A 17,286-nucleotide genomic window follows, 5' to 3' on the forward strand; every position below is an offset into this window, starting at 1 on the left:
GAGGCTTTTTAAAATAATGAATTAGATTTATGTGTATTGACTTAGAACAGGGTTTCCAATCTTGGTTCTATTGACATTTTGAACCAGATAATTCTTTGTTGTGGGGCTGTCCTTTGCCTTGTGGGATGTTGACCGCAATCCTGGCCTCTATTAGATGCCAGTAGCAACCTCTCCCTCCCCACCAGTCATGGCAATCACAAATATCTCCAGACGTTTCCCTTGAGGGACAAAATTCTCTCACCTGAGAACCACTGACCTAGAGTGATATCCCAGCTATCATAATTGAAAAAATGAGTTGTAAAATAATTAGAGTATAGCCCCTCTCTCTTTTTTTTTTTTTTCAAAGAAGTATCTAGGGGCACCTGGGTGGCTCAGTGGGTTAAGCCTCTGCTTTCGGCTCAGGTCATGATCTCAGGGTCCTGGGATCGAGCCCCGCATCGGGCTCTCTGCTCAGCAGAGGAGCCTGCTTCCCCCTCTCTCTCTGCCTGCCTCTGCCTACTTGTGATCTCTCTCTCTCTGTGTCAAATAAATAAATAAAATCTTTAAAAAAAAAAGGGAGTATCTAAACTTTTAACAATGGTTATATTATAAGGGGTAGAACAGGAAGGGTGAAGAGAAGAGCATCTTAAATGCTTCCATTTATAAAAACACAAAATGAATTAAAAAAACCTAAAAAACTTGAGTCAAGAAAAGCTAAAAAGAGCAATGAGCCATTAAAACAGAATAGCTAATTGCTTGAGTTACATCTTAAATATATAAACTTCCCATTCCTAAATAGTTTGAGTTATTAAATTGCTGTGCCATCCCAGGAGAAACGTGTCACATGTACTAGAACAATCGCACTCTTTTCTGTCTCACTGACAGTATCGATATCCTCTTCCACTGTTCCTAAAATATCACATTCTATTGGCAGGTGTTCCTCCGCAGACTTGTATCACAAAAGTGGATTTACATTATCGGTTCGTCCTCTTTTTTCTTTTTGATTAGCATTCTACTACTCGTATAGCTTTTTCTCCTCAAGAATTTGAGCTGTCTACTCTTCCATGTTCTTTTCAAGATTTTTTTTTAAAGATTTTATTTATTTATTTGAAAGACAGAGATCACAAGTAGGCAGAGAGACAGGCAGAGGGAGAGGAAGGGAAGCAGGCTCCCTGCTAAGCAAAGAGCCCGATGCGGGGCTTGATCCCAGGACCCTGGGATCAGGACCTGAGCCAAAGGCAGAGGCTTAAACCCACTGAGCCACCCAGGCGCCCCTCAAGATTTTTTTTTTGTAATTTACTTGTCAGAGAGAGACAGAGAACACATAAGCAGGGGAGATAGCAGGCTCCCTGCTCAGCAGGCGACCTGATGTGGGACTCGATCCCAGGACCCTGGGATCATGACCTGAGCCAAAGGCAGACGCTTAACCCACTGAGCCACTCAGGCGTCCTTACTCTTCCATGTTCTGTTGAAGTTCCACCATTGCTTGCTTACATCATTTCCACCCTCCAACTACTGGCAATTAAGCTACCCTCTTCTTTTTATTTTTTTCTAAGTTTTACTATTATTTTTTAAGTAGGCCCCATGCCCAACATGGGGCTTGAACTCACAACCCCAAGATCAAGAGTCACATGCTTTACTGACTGAGGCAGCCAGGAGCCCCTGAAGCTATCTTATTCTTCATTCTACACTCCATATGTGTTCTTCAGAATGCACTTTAAAAGTCCTTTCAGACTTATTTAAACCTAGATGTTTTAAGTGTTTACAAGCAACTTCCAGAGTCCATTTGAATTAAGTATTTTAATTTGGACTGTAAAACAATAAATTAGCTGACTGGCATGACCGGGAGATACGATGATCTGATTTATGCAACTTTCTCATTAACATAGAAGTTGCTTTGCTCCAATACCTATGAAAATCAGCACATACAGATACTTGATTGACTTGTCTCACATCTACAGCATTCCAGATGAATCTCATCATCAAACAGAAGGCCAGGAAGTAAGTTTTCTTGGCTTCATCAGCTCTTTCTAGCTTCTATGGAGCTAGGGTGATGGGAAAACTGTGCTCTAGGGAGCCATGGTCCACCAGTAGAGGCATGTGTTGACAGAGAGAGATGAATGGGGCCCCAAGCTCTCTACCACCATCACCTCCCCACCCTGCCCTTCAATGAAAGCACTCTGTATTCATTTATTTTATAAGTTGAGTGTGCTCGTAACATTTCACTTTAAAAAAGAGAGAAATAATGGGGATGTTCTGCAGTGGGGACAGGGGAACACTATTCAAGAAACATACTGGTGGTGAGGCCCAGGCCTGACACAGCTTAGAGCCTTCACATCTGCAATCATGTGGGCCCCATCTTTCTGACCTCCCACGGGACAACACACCGAGAGCCTCTGAAGTCTTTTCAAGGAACCCCTGACCACATCACTGATATGTCAAAATGTGCTAGCTTTTGCCATGGTCCACAGCTGTCCCATAATAACTTCCTATGCGTGAGGGTTACGGGATGAGGAGATTAACGGTAAAAGGGTCTTTTTAGAAATTCAAGTTCCTTTAGGGCTGCCAATTATTCACAACTACCTTGGGGAAGTTGGTGACTCTTAACAGTTCCAATCGTTTTCCATAAAAAAGGGTAACCTTTGAAAGATACTTCCTTTGATCTTAGATTCCCACTTAAAGAAAGATGTCAGCACAGTTCAAAGGTACTTACTGAGCACCCGTGATGTGCCAGGCCAGAGAAACCAATAGACCGATTGCTCAAATCCTTGAAAACTAGAAAACCAGCATGTGATTCTTTTAAACACTACCCGAGTGAAGCATAATTTAGAGTGGATTAATAGATTGACAAAGCACAGGCAAGAAGAATTCATATCTACTTCTCAAAAATAGCTTGCAATTTCTCCTAGTAGTCATGACACAATAAGGAAATATATAACCATCGATAAAGCCCTAAGAGATGTAATGCATTTTTGAAAATCATTACCTCTCCCCTATTTGAATTCAGTCTTAAAAGACTTACCCATGATCACTGAAAGGCAAAGCAACTAGTGGGTTCTAAGAGATTGCCATGATTATGTCCGACGTAAGAGCTGAATGCTAGCTTTCACAATTACATTTTCTATCTATCTAGAGTTCTCTTGTATCATTTCCTAAACTGTTCATCCTTTGGGAAAAAACTTCTTTCCTTGGTCTTCTTTCCAATAACTCTTTCCAATAACTTCCAAACTCCTTCTTTCCAATAATTCTTCATTGGGGGAGGAGTATCTTGGGCACAGTAGACTGCTTAGCACCATCTCTGCTTCCTACACACTAGATGGCAGAAGCCTCCTCTCTCCAACCTGGTTGTGACAATCAAAATGTCTCTCAACATTGGCAATTGTCCCCCTGAGGATGGGGAGCAAAATGCCCCTCGTTTGAGAACTACTTTATTAGGCAATTATAATGCAAACATCTTGGGTGTGGAGGAAGAGGCGGAGCCAACCAGGAAAGGAGGGGAAAGAAATCATGCTCCAGGCAGAGGGAACAGCATGTGCAAAGTCTGAGGTAGGAGAAAGCTTGGCATGCCTGAGAAATGGAAAGGATGCCAGTACAGGTGGGAGCAGGGTGGGCCAAGTGAAGAGGGCAATGCAATGGACGGAGAAGTGGGAATGCTTCCCGAGGAGGTGACCCACTAGAGCCAAGGTGCAAAAGGAGAGTAGAAGCTACGTAGCTAGAAAAGAGGGAAGAGCATCTAAGGCAGAGAAGAATATGTGTAAAGGCCCGGTGCACGAAGAAGTAAAGGAGAGGCCAGTGTCACCGGGTCAGGAAAAGCAGGACTAGCTATGAAACTGGAGAGGCAAGGAATGGCCATAAAATGACAGTGTATCCTAGGAAGTCTGCATATTATTCAGAGTGTAGAAGGATGTCACGGTAAGTATAAAGGGTGGTTATCTATCTAGCAGGGTTATTTATTCCAATAGATATTAATTGATCGCCCCTCCAGGGCAACCCATCTAAATCAATGGTGGGCTATTGGATTATAATATAAGTAATATAAATATATATCCTAACACTTTAACCTACATTTTGAAGAGGACCCAAGTCTTTCTGAACGGGCAGGCCATGGACTTCACAAGATAAGAGGAGGCACACTGCTTTCTAGTTGCCCATAAGCACAATTCAACAGAGCTTTGATGGTCTGCACACGTCTTGGTGCGGGGAGTGCCCAGCTGACATACCCTTCTCTCTCCACCTGGTAAGAGCCTCTCTGTCTTTTTTTCTTAAAACAGGAAACCATGGAATGGGTATTTCTGGTAGTGGTCCCTCATTTTCTTAAATTGCCTGAGATCCAATTTATTCCTGAACATTAATTATTTGAGTGAACTGTTAAAATCCGAATAATTTTATATGAAAAGGGAAAACTTTGGATCACTAGCATAAATTAAAACCCAGGGACACGTGGACCAACGGAATGCCAAAAAAATACCCAGAAAAGGAAACAACACGGTTGTAGTCTGTCTAAATACGGGGCCTGCCTAAGGCTCTGAGCCAGACCTCTGCTTTCTCTTATTTAAAAAGGATAAAAGAGGTGTAGAAGACTTATTAGCCCCACACTGAGACTTTCTCCTGGACTTAAACAAGACTAAAAGCAATTGGCAAGGTGAAAAATGTCCTCACTAAATTACAGTGGGGTATTACCCTTGGACACGAATCATATAAAGATATGTCGGGATTCTGGGGGTGGGAGGGGGCTGGGTGGAAAATGGGCAGTTTGCTCTTTCCTTCTCAGCCAACAAAACTCTACCTCCTCTACATATTAAATCTGTTCTTTCTCATTCTACCAGTCCTGGAGCAAGGGCCGGTCCTTCATGGCATTTCCTTGGTGCATGGGTGAAACCCCTTTCCCTCCTCCATTGGCATTTATTATAATATCTGTGTGCTGCACGCTTAGTAGTGTATAATTACACATCCTCAAGTACTGGGTTCGGGTTTCTTTGGCAAATGTGAGACGGAGGCTTTCGAACTGATACCTTATTTGAGGTATCACACATGACTACTCTATTTTATTTATTATTTTTCTCATGGCAGTGTCACTTACTTCCTTCTGGGTTGATTTTTGCCATAAAAGATTTTTAAACATCTAATGTGCATCTTCTGTGCACGTTTACAAATAAATATTCTCTGTAACGATCCAATGTTAGGTTTTCATAACAGAAGACAGCACCTAATTAAGAAGCAAATAACCCAAATATATTAGCGAGTGTGACTAAACACATTTGCACTGGGGTGGTTTTTTTAATCAATATTTCTTGAGAAATGGAGCAATTAAACAATTATCAGTAATAAAAATTGCTTTGTATTAATAAAGATCAGAGAACTACAGATACGAAATTCAGGTCGGTAATTTTACGCTCAATTATTTAAGTTACTGCGTCCTATAGCGATGTTAAAACTTGGTCTCCAAATGAACAACAATCAACTGTCACGGCCAGCTAGTGTATTCCTGACCCCAGTAAACCCTGAAATAAACACCGTTATGACAAATGCATACCAAGGATAATTACAGACCTACATCCCACAAACCTTAACTTCATCAAAATATCTGCCCTGAAATAGATAATTTTTCCTTAATAGCTACCCTCAGGGTTATAATCAAACATACCTACACATGAGTGTTTTGTGAAAAACGGTCTTCCTGAAAGTTAATTAATAGTTTCTTAGCAAAATAAAATTTCCAAGAGTTAGCCATAAAACACTTAATGGTATTGCACCTGTAGACCCCGTAACTCCTTTCTTTTACCAAGGAGTCGGCTCCTTGTTGATTTCATTCAGGCCCCAAAGAAAAGTTCAAGGAGGAATTCCATGTTTACAGCTGTTTATACCTCAAATGGCCTTTCATTTTTACTTAATAATCAAGTTATGCTCTTAATAGCAAATACGCAGTCTGTCTTTCATTCATTCATCATATATGCAACAGATAAAACACTTATTGAGCTCCTAGCGTATTCTAGCCCAGACACCGTTCCAGGTGCGAGCACAAGAGGCAAGACAGGCAAGAGGAGGGGACAGGCTGTGTATGGGCAAAGGAGGCCACTTCAAAGAGTGACAGGTGCCACGATTAAAGGAAATGGGACAACAGCACGGAGTATAACCTTCACCCCTCTACAAAAAAAGTCTGAGCCCTCACGCCAGTTTTATTCGTCAATCTGAGCGATGTAAAAAATGCTGTCTCTCCTGTCCCTGACCCACTGGGAGGTGCTGGCGGTATCACCATATAGTAGGTTACTATAGGTTATATAAGCTAAAAACAAGATCCGGGGCAATAAATCAGGGCATGACTTTCTAACAATTCTTTTTCTTGAGTGTTATCAATCAGGCAAGTGATCACGTGTCACGTTTTGCACACACGCGAACTGCGGTTAGCAGGAGTTTGGAACACGCTCCACCTTTTAATGGATGACCGTGAAGTTAACTCAACTTTAAAGACAGAATAAAGAACATTTATTTTAGGGGCACCTGGGTGGCTCAGTGGGTTAAAGCCGCTGCCTTTGGCTCAGGTCATGATCCTAGGGTCCTGGGATCGAGCCCTGCATCGGGCTCTCTGCTCAGCAGGGAGCCTGCTTCCCTGCCTGCCTCTCTGCCTACTTCTGATCTCTGTTTGTCAAATAAATAAATAAATAAGCTTTAAAAAGAAAAAAAAAGAACATTTATTTTAAGCTATGCATGGGCCAAGGCTATTTGCTCTACAAAGAAAGGCAGATCATAAAAATGCCTGTGGCCTGTGTATTTGGGGCACACAATGGTCAAGGTGTAGTAACTGCTAAGTTAAAAGTGTGGATGAGAAGAACCTTTAAAGCAGTTATCAGACTCCGCGAGTTTTTGGATGACCTGGAAGAGATGCTGGTATTTGAGAAAGCAACTTTGTACATAGGAATAATCACTCTCTAATCATTGAGAACAATATATGGCACTTTGGTAGGTCTCAGCAAATACCTGCTAAAGGTTGATACCATTTCAATGTGCTCACATTTGGACTTGAAATGGATAGGTCCCACTCCACTCAAAGTGGATGTTCTGTTGAGGTAATTGGTGCCTTTTCTACTGTTGACTCAGAATAAAAATACTTTTTTTGACTATCACTTGACCAAAAACATATCTAACTCGTCGTTATCATTCAATCTGTAATCATTCAATCTGTATGAGAGACTGTCGGTCCCTCCAATGGCTACGTGGTAATTATCCTGTGGCATGTAGCTGTGCAGACTCTGTTGACAATGGCGATGAACATGTGCATAACAATAATAAGGGCTTGTTTTAATAGAACGTTCTACGCGTTAAACACATTAATGACCCATGAAATAACTGTTTTATCTGTAACACATTAAGCAACATTGCTAAAACAATGTATTAATTGGAAGTCTGCTATTTGTCTAAATGTAAGATTCTTTCTTAAAGTGGCATAAAAATGGCATGAAAGTCATTTTATAAAATCGAAAATAATTCAACTTTGAAATCAGAGCCATAAGAATAGCGATTGCGAGAAAAACTTTGAAAACAGGCCTGGTAGTTTTCGATGTGTTATTCTGCTTGTAGCCCCATTTCTCTGCTTATAAGTGGTATCCGTCCAGAGTGTGACTTAAGAATCTTATGAATATTTTAAAAGCTTTTAATTTTCTTCTCTGCATGCATATCTTCTAAAAGACTTTTATCGCTCCTTTTCTTTTTCCTTAACAGGTACAAAGCCTCCCATACTTCAATACACTTCCCTTACTTCCTGCCTTTTCAACTTCCTAACACTATGTCTGATATGACCAGAGCAACGAGAGTAGCATTTTCCATAAATATGCGGTATCACAATTAAATCCAAAGCAGTATCAAACAGAAGAATGTCAGTCCTCTAAACATGAAATATAATGTATGAAGGAAAAGTATGTGAATTATCAGTGTGTTTTATAAATTCTCTTTTGGGGGGCATACAAAATATCAGACTAGAGACAATTATTTTACTGTCTGTTTCTTGGATATCAAAGAGAATTTTGAAATTCATCAAAGCTAACCTTCTGTTATGTACAACAGGCTAAGCCGAAAAGAATGTTAACAAGTTCAATTTTCATTCAATCAGCACTACTGCTCTCTGAAATGTTTCATTGCAGGAAAGAAATAAAAATAATCTATATGGTAATTATGAGGATGAATCCCCCAGTAACTTTCAGCTACATGAAAGGTCAGTTCTATTCAAGATATTTTATCAGTCCCCTGCACATACTCCTGTCTTGTCATTTTAAATCTGAACAGCATTTTATTTTCCCATTTACAGCTACCTGCAGAATTAAGTACTTAAGCCAAATAAGAAAAAAAAAAAAAAAAAAAGAAAGAAAGAAATGTTGAACGCTGGCAAAGGCTATAATAGCACAGAGATAAATCGTTCAGCTGCTCTCTCAAGCCTCTAGGGCTGCTGATTTTTCTTCTCCTGGTGCACTGTGGGTATTCAAAACTTGTTCAACATGATTTCATTTCATTTCAGGCACTGCCTCAGAAAACTAAATTACAGAATCAATCATACAGAAGGTCAGAGTGAGACTTCATTACAAGTATTGCATGCTTGCATGAATATCTTTCATTTATGACTGACCCAATATGTCACAATGGCTGTCTAGTAAAAATAATCCACTTTCTGAAATTGATGTACTACTGATGTCAGTACTACTCAGCAGGCTGGGCAGATTATAGAGAGGTGTTAAAAAACAAAACAAAACAAAACAAAACAAAACAAAAACACCACCAAACCCTCTGGAGCTCACGTTGTAGATTTTTAGAATTGCAATCTTTTGGAGATTAAAATAATTTCCAGATGATCATCTGTACTGACAGTAATGCTTAGAGGTAGAGTTGTTTTTTGTTTTTGTTTTTGTTTTTTTAACCAGAATATACTGTTGGTTTTGACTGGCCAGCCGCGTCCTGTTTCAAAATACACATACCCCCCCCCCCCCCCGCCACCACACACATACACGCAAATCAAGGTTGTTCTCTGAAGTCACAAACGCATTCACGTTCAATTTTTCAACAATTTGCTTTCGACTACGAGGGCATTCTTTGCATATGTTGAAATATGAATGCTAATCACTGGGCTCTTTTTAATCCCTCCTGTTTTGTTCCCCGCTGTCTGTTTTTACGTATAATGGCATAAAGGTAAGGAAGATAAACACGTTGTGTTTGTTGCCAACAAAAATGCGGCTCATCAGTCATGTGACGAAGCTGTCAGTCTTTCTAAAGGAAAACCGTGAAGCTCTGAAGAGAAGCCGGTTGGATACAGCATGAACAAGCTGGCTTCTCTCCTTCTGGGATAGTCTTAATTCACCGCAGCAATCCTTAACAGACGGCCACATTCATTTGGATAATAAAACTTCTTACTTGGATAAGGTCTGAAATATCCTGAAATATCCAGCACACACCGGGAAACCGAATGCATGATGTATAAAGTATTATTTATTATTTTTCTGGTGACCTTCCTAAGGCAAATCTCCAAGGAGCTGCTGTGGAGTATTATGATGAAGCCAGCCAACTCAGTACCCGGAGGGAGATCTAGAAGAACCTTGACATAGCCTATTTTTAACCATGCCTCTGGCGATTCTGAATTCAAGTTTATAGGTGAACATGTCAGGTAGTACATAGAACAAAGCCAACGACACATTGTATTCATCATAATTCTGTCCAAGTACATTTTATTCTTTCCAACATTTGTGATTTAAAATCCCATGACATTTCTTCAAGGTGAAATCCGACTAGAATTTTCAATACAAGATTAGTTTGTTTCAAGCCAAAATAAATATCACTCAGGTTCAGCAAAACTTCAGAAAGGCACTCCGTAAATGTGATGAGGTCTATGTCCGTACCGTGACAACAGCCTGCACTTAGCTAAAGCACTTCTCCTTTTAAAAATCAATGAAATAATTCAACTGCTTTAGTGATTAGCAATACATTACAAAAGAAGCATTAAAAATTGAGTCCTCTCTCCCAAGGCCAGTCCGTGAAAGCATTGTTCTTTAAGTGTATGTGAATATCATAATTATTTTATGATTCCATCTTTAGTTCTTTCCAATATAGTAAATTCAATTGACCATGAAATGAAATTTCATAGTCAAAATGCCTCCTTTACACTTTTTTATAGCAGCAATAACAGTTAAGGCAAGGTAATTCATCAGATGTTTAATTTAAAGGCAGATTCTTATATTATTAATAAATATTTACCAATTTAATAAAATACACATTTTAGCATGCATTCTATGGTCTTTTAACTATTTCTGCAACTGAAATGAGCCTCGCTGAGCATCTGTGAATAATGGCGAACCCCGATAAACTCCCCTGGTGACTAAACACCCTTTTTATTTTCATGAGTTTCTGGGCACAGCGCTACAAGGCTGATTGTAGAGGAACAGAGGACAGAACCCTCCATTCCAGTGTCAAAGGGACAGAAATGTTAAGAAAGTCCACAGGAAACAATTATTTGCGATGGTGAGGGACGTTTATGAATACTTAATGACCATTTCCCGACTGTTCGCTGCATTCTTTTCTGACAAAAAAAAGTAAAAATAACAGCTCTGATGTTCAGCTCAAACACAAAAGATCACAAGCAAAGAAAATTATGTTGCCGCAATCCTATTTGGGAAAGTAATCTTATATCTCAGAGAGCACGCTGAATCTTTGCGCCGCTAATCCACTATATATTTTGCAATCATCTGTTGTTATCTGGGGAATTAACAATGAAACCAATAAACGTCACTGGCATGGTCCTAATGTGCAGAGAAATATGTAAACAAGAAATAGGATTTGTTTTTTGTTATACCAACACATCTGTTTCATTTTAGCAGGGTTAAAAAAAAAAAAAAAGCCCTATAAACTATTAATCTTGTTTTAAGACGTCTGCTTAGTACCTCACCTAGATAGACACAAATGTATTATATATAGTATGATGGAAGAAAAAACCAATCCCAGCAGAAGACTTTAAAATACTTAAGCAGATTTACTCTGGTGATTGCTGACTATAATTGCACACTAAGAAAAACAGAACCAAAATTATTGCATTAGTGATTTTGGCTCTCTGGAGTGCCTTATTCCATGTTTATGACAATAAATAACACAATTAGGTATATTTCACACAATAACCCACTCTATGTTTTCCTCTGCTGGCTATGAGCAATTACTCTTTTTCCCTTTCTCTGTATCACAGTTTGATATTTCATTTGAGGTAGGAGCAAATCATGTAGCATAAACATTATGTTATAATCCAACGAATGCAAAAGGCCTAGGTACCCGGTATGGGCCTCCATTTCTAAAATCTCTCCTGGGCAAACTTTCGACTCAAGTACATCTCTGTGTTAGACCAAAGCCAAGGGAAGACTGCCTACTTCCCAACCAATGGATCAGACTTGTTGAAAATCATTTCATATCAGAAGGATCTTGCTGGGTCATCCTCCATCATGTGATCGTCAATCAACCCATAACCCTCTCGCCTCTGTGCTTAAATGGCACCGGGAAGAATAATCCTCAGGTCCATCGGCAGATGGGCAGAAGCCCGTTTCAGAATGTGCATTCTCAGGTTTTTACCATGAGAAGTGCAAACAATTAAAAAAACACTTTCAAGCAATAAAGGTAGCACCTACCATATGCAACCCACTGCTATGAAGCACGCCATCTTGTTCCACGAGATTTCTTGAGATTGTAATGGAAGGAAGATCCAGGCTTTGAGGGGGGAACTGGGGCGTGAACTCACTTCCCTGGGAAGGCAATGGATCACTGAGGCCTTGAAAGGGTAGAAGAACATCGGGCATGCCCAGGGCGGGGTCTGACTCTGGAGGAGGCGTGATAGGGGGGATCTCAAACTCCTCATCCCCAAGGCTTGGCGTATGGAATGTCTGCTAAAAGGAAACAAAATAGAGACATCTTCATATTCTCTTCCTACATCTTATTTCTCCTTACAGGGAAAAAGAAAGATTTTGCATGATAACACTGCATAGCTAGGCCAAATATTTATTTCTCAAATGAAAACATCTTAAACACAGATTTCCATATATAAAGTTTTGCTGATCGTTCTGATTAAAGATTTAAGTCTCATTATCATATGGTTTTAATGGAGTATCAGTATTAACAGTTTTTTAATGCGTACTTAATTAGCAACATCTGTCTTTGTTGTTAGTGAGAGCATCAGCGACATTAGACTTGGCTATATAACAAATTGCCACTTTATTGATATGTTAGCGAAACAGCTCAAGCCGCTTACATTATCCACATGCTTCATAAAATGCTGACGATTTTGTGGTGCACACACACAACATTAATCCGGAAGTGAACATTACACATATTTACTTTCTGCCACAACATATAAAACATGTAATATTAAATTTGGGGTGTGCTTTTAAAATTTCCTTATTGGTCTACTCCCAAGCGCAGCGAAGGCTTCTATGGAAATTGTTACGGTTTATAATACAAAATTTTATATAAGGATTATCGGAGCATATATTAGAAGGTCCCAGGGCTTTTATTTAAACTATAAGGAGAGTTATTTTCTTTCATGATGATTTTAATATGTATGCATCAGAACACTTCTGGCAGTCTTCAACTTCGAAAGACTATCTATAGGGGTGCCTGGGGGGCACAGATGGTTAATCATGAGTCTTGATCTCAGCTCAAGTCTTGATCTCGGGATTTTGAGTTCAAGCCCCATGTTGGGCTCCACTTAAAACAAAACAAACAAAAAGACAAAACCAAACCAAAAAAGACTATAGAATGAACACAGAAATACACTGATACAGACGTACTGAATCGACTGAGGTTGCTCACTTATTCAGAAAAGTGTGATTTCTCAAGACCTAAAGAAATAATAACACTACACTCTTCATTGCTACTTCGAGTCTTAAAGATAGTGTTTGAAAACTGGGCATTTGGATGCAAGCCAGGGCTGCCATGTTCTATCAAGCTAACCACCTTTCTTAAACTAGAACTTGGATTTGGTGGGGTTGGGGTGGAAGACTAATATCCAGGATATTAGTTTTGGCGGGGTGAAGGGGTCAGATATGATACCTTCATCTGATGTCAGATGAAGGTATCATCCATTATTAGTAGCATTTTTTTTTTGAAAGATTAACTGATGCAAGGTAATCTGAATCTGCGACAATTGGTTTAGAGAACTAATTAAGAGCTACAAACCATCACTCCTCAAACTATTAATGACGCTATAACTTAATAGTCACTTGTGAGAAAATAGAAACAAACTCAAGGAAAAAAAAAAAAAAAACATTCCGCATCTAGGATCTGTCCACTGTTACTTGTATCTTCCCAGAAATAAAGAGGTCACAAGCTATGGGAGGCTACGGTGGGACAAGTGAACATCTTGAGGTCCCTAGCAGATTTGCTATATATGCAAAACGTGAGAGCATAAAAAGATATTTGAAAGCTAGGATGGAGTACAAGATTCTTTGACATACTTATTCTAATCCTGACCCCCCAAAAGATATCAATGTCTGACTGTGGTACCCCGAGTTCTCAAACACAAAGGGATAGATTGGCCACAAACGTGGTTGGCTAATGAACATAGCCCTATAGCTGGCATTTGCCGTTACTTTGGCACTAATGTGGTCTAGTAACAGATGCAACTGTAATTTGTGACTCATTTGCTACCCCATTACTGCTTAATGAAATCTAACATATCACATTAACAATACGGATAAACACTCATTCTTGATATGTGGCATTTGGCTGTTTTCATTACCACTGTAATTAACACTTGAAATATTATTTCAATAAATATTTAAAGTACTTTAAAAATGGTCAGGGTAATCATGACACAGACAGAAAACATAAAGCAAATGTGTGAATTTCAAACTCGGAGTATCTGAGTCCCCGTGGTGTTATCTACAGGGCAGTATCTATGGGAAGGGAATTGGTTTCAGGCACAATTTCGACTTTACAGCATTCAAACCTAAAGTCTGCCTGAATTACTTTGCACTCATTAAAATGTTAAAAAACCAAATAAATTTACTTTTAATGCAATGATTGGGAAATTAGGCACATGCTATAATGCGGTGCATTAACATTTACTTGGGCTTTATTTTTTGTTCAAGAAAAGATGTACGGCAAAATCATTGCGTAAGATTAGGTCTTAAACTCTAACGTAAAGCATGTCTTCTGCTAGGCGGTCAAAATTAAAGAGGCTTTTGTCTTTATTTTTGTTAAGGGACAGAGAGATGTCTTACGTGTAATACGTCCCTGTGGGGTAATTTAAAAAAAAATTAATTTTAAGGGAGACTCGGGTCCATTACTAGAGCATAACCTAGCAAAACAATATAATAAAACGACATTATCATAAATAACCAAAAAAAAGCTAAGATCTTGAAACACTTTTAAAGAGAGGTAATATATGAACAATAAAGTTAAGCATTCCTTAGAGAAAAGAGAAGGTGCAAACACTGGGTATGTCTGAGAAGCTACAATAACTATATATGGTCCCACCACCAACAAAAAAAGACAGACTTTTGCAACCCTGCCGTATGACCGGTATCAGGTTCATCATCGAGAGCCTACATGATTCCTTCTCACAGATACAGACTCTTCAAGTGTTTACCTTGAACATGTTAAAATAGTATGTACATGGTTAAATACCATCTGTACTGAAATGTTCAAAACATTTGTTCCTTTTGATAAAAATGCAAATCCCGAGAACTGTTGTATCAACATATAACAGCCAATGTCTGACACGGTGAATTATCACAGCTGGAATTAAATTGTCTCTGAACAGCTGCTGGCAGTAGAGCTTTCATCAATGTTTGATTCAAATGTAGGGAAAAAAATCCTACAGAATGAAACATCATGTTGTCCTTACAGATGGGGTTTGTGTTCATTATCACAAACAACACAGCAGCCAGTGCCAGACAATATCCCTTATCTGGGCCGTCTTCTTGGTGAGAGAGAGGATGGTCACTGGAAAAAACGATTCATCCACGAATACCCTTAATTCTTAATTCCTCATTTTTTCTACTAATTTCTCCAAGTTAATTTCTTTCGTACCACTTGCTTCCCTGTACCGAGATCATTTACAAAGCCATTATGATTTTCATCCTCTGGGGTCAAGTTAGTTCAGTTTCCTAAATTTGAGAATGTATTTGGGAAAATGAAGACTTTTTATTATAGGAACCCCAGGAGGAAATGTCCCATTTGGACCACTTTCACCTGTGTGTTCTTGTTTTAAAATCTGAAATCTCACGGTTTGCCTTTTTTTTTTTTTTTTTAGGAAACTGTTTTCTTGATCTCGTCAAGATCGAGATTTTTCTGGAGGGCCAGCCAGTGAGCCCAGAAAACAGCCATAGGAACGTAAGCAGGGCATGTAGTAAAAACAGCAACAAGAAGACGTTTGATCCCTTTGTTCTAGTACATTCTAGACAGACCCAGAGCCCACGTGGTGCTGCCTCTCAAGTCTGCCACCCAGTTTTTCCCTCCATGGCCAAGTCTTGGAACATACCCTCTCATTCATTCATTCTATCTATATTCATTGAACACCTACTAAGTGCCAGGCACCGTAATAGGCTGTGGGGACTCTAAAGAGAAAACAAAACACTCGCTTCATATCATTCCCCTGAAGTGAAGACCCAAGAAACCATAATACTACCCTGCCACATCCTTTCCCCAACCGGGGCATCTTAATGAAATTATCTCCAGAGCTCAGTGAAGTTGAGATATTTTCTATTGAAAGTCACTTCCACCCTAAGTTTTAAAATCACCACTTGCTCAGATACCAATTTGAGAAGATAGATTTTATGTACTTTCTTATGTATTCACTTTCGTTTGCATGAGCATTTCTTTCCATCAAGAGATGTGTGTGAATTACTAACGGTAACAGCCTCTGGACAAGTGATAGACTTGTCAGGTCATTTTCTTTTCCAAAAGGTTTTTCTCGTTTCTCCTCCAGAGTCGTTACCTTGCACCACATAAGAGAGATAAATTCGATACTTTGCTTTTTCCCTGCAAGCCTTTTAAACCATCTAAATGACACACAAAACATGAACAGACATATGAAGGCAGACACCTACCTCACTGGCTGCAAAGAAAGCACTGTTTGCCTCAGCCATGTTCATGTAATTATTGTTACTCCCGAACTGAAAGAAAACAGATTGTTTTACGTTAATATGCAGAAAAATAAAGAATCCTGATGGTTTCCTTAATACTCAGATGGGATTTGGCAAGAATGGCAGTGTCAAAAGATAAAAGAGTGGTTTTCCTCAGACCAAATGGGACCTGGGACAGAGGCTCTGTGCTACGTGCTGTCTGCTGCTTCTCTCAGGAAAGAGAGCACAGAGTTAAGCTAACTTGAAAATTCTAGAAAATGGTGTTCCTCATCAAGACTGGCGGCGAAGGGAGACGTACAAACATTTGGCCAACTGGCCACGAGTGGGTGTGGCTTGCTGAACCGGCCTTTGTCAGAGGGCGGAAGGCAAAGTTCCCAAGAAAATCACCTTGACACATTTTTAGAGCATGTTGGGATTTCGCAGCGTACTTTTCAGGAACATATGTCACAAGTGTGAGGAGGTTAAAATGTGAAATAAAGGAAATAGAATTCAATTCTCGGGACTCAAATTCTATTTTCTTGTGAATGGGGTGTGGCATGAATATAAATAAATAATGAGATGAAAGAATTTTTTTTTTTTGATCTCCAAACAGAGTTGAAAACGATATCTGTGTCCATCAGAGCTGTTGAAAACAGTAATATTTAATCTCTCAATGTTACATTAAGTGCAAAGAGGTTTAAAAAATAAGCGGGATCCTATGAACACAGCAATTTTTATTTAATTCCCTACCACAATAGCCTATTCATACCATCACAAATAAGACTGTATCAGCATTTCAGACATAAGCTCTTTACTGCGACAGACCTGTTATCAAAATGTAAAACTTGGATTTTGCCAGAAATGTATTTTCAGGTTCAGAGGGTATAAGTAGGCACATTTTGTTGCTTTAAACATTTCGTTATCCATCTGGCAATATGGAAAGGCTCCATGAGCACAATTATTTGTTGCTATATTATTTTCATCATCTTTCCATGGTGGAAAAATGCCCTTCTTTTTTTTTTTTTTTATAACGCGTATTGTTTCCTCCCTTCAGTGCATCAAATAACACGCAGGTTTGGCCTCCAAAGGGTGAAATGTATATGTCCATTCTCTAATGTAAACAGAGCTAGTTAATTACTTAAAGTAAAAGCATAACTTTCCCAAGGAGTGAGAGAGAGAAAGAGAGAGAGAGAGATACAGATACATGGACAGGTAAATGTAGAGAATAAAT

The 17,286-nt window shown here is 39.2% G+C and overlaps 1 protein-coding gene across 2 annotated transcripts in view; it reads right to left on the bottom strand.

The window, feature by feature from the left end:
- Positions 1–17,286, bottom strand: part of LOC111157354 (TOX high mobility group box family member 3) — a 106,503-nt gene that overhangs the window by 13,253 nt on the left and 75,964 nt on the right. Inside the window, exons 2-3 of one of the 2 annotated variants that reach the window (XM_022518695.1) lie at positions 16,041–16,106; positions 11,622–11,873 (exon numbers count right to left, since the gene is read on the bottom strand). In XM_022518695.1, coding sequence (XP_022374403.1) covers positions 11,622–11,873; positions 16,041–16,106 — 318 coding nt within the window. Of the gene's footprint in view, positions 1–11,621; positions 11,877–16,040; positions 16,107–17,286 lie in introns of both variants that reach the window. The other variant, XM_022518694.1, reaches the window with a different exon arrangement.

The sequence above is a fragment of the Enhydra lutris genome, unplaced genomic scaffold, assembly GCF_002288905.1.
Source record: "Enhydra lutris kenyoni isolate GAN:26980312 unplaced genomic scaffold, ASM228890v2 scaffoldscaffold54, whole genome shotgun sequence".
NCBI lineage: Eukaryota > Metazoa > Chordata > Mammalia > Carnivora > Mustelidae > Enhydra > Enhydra lutris.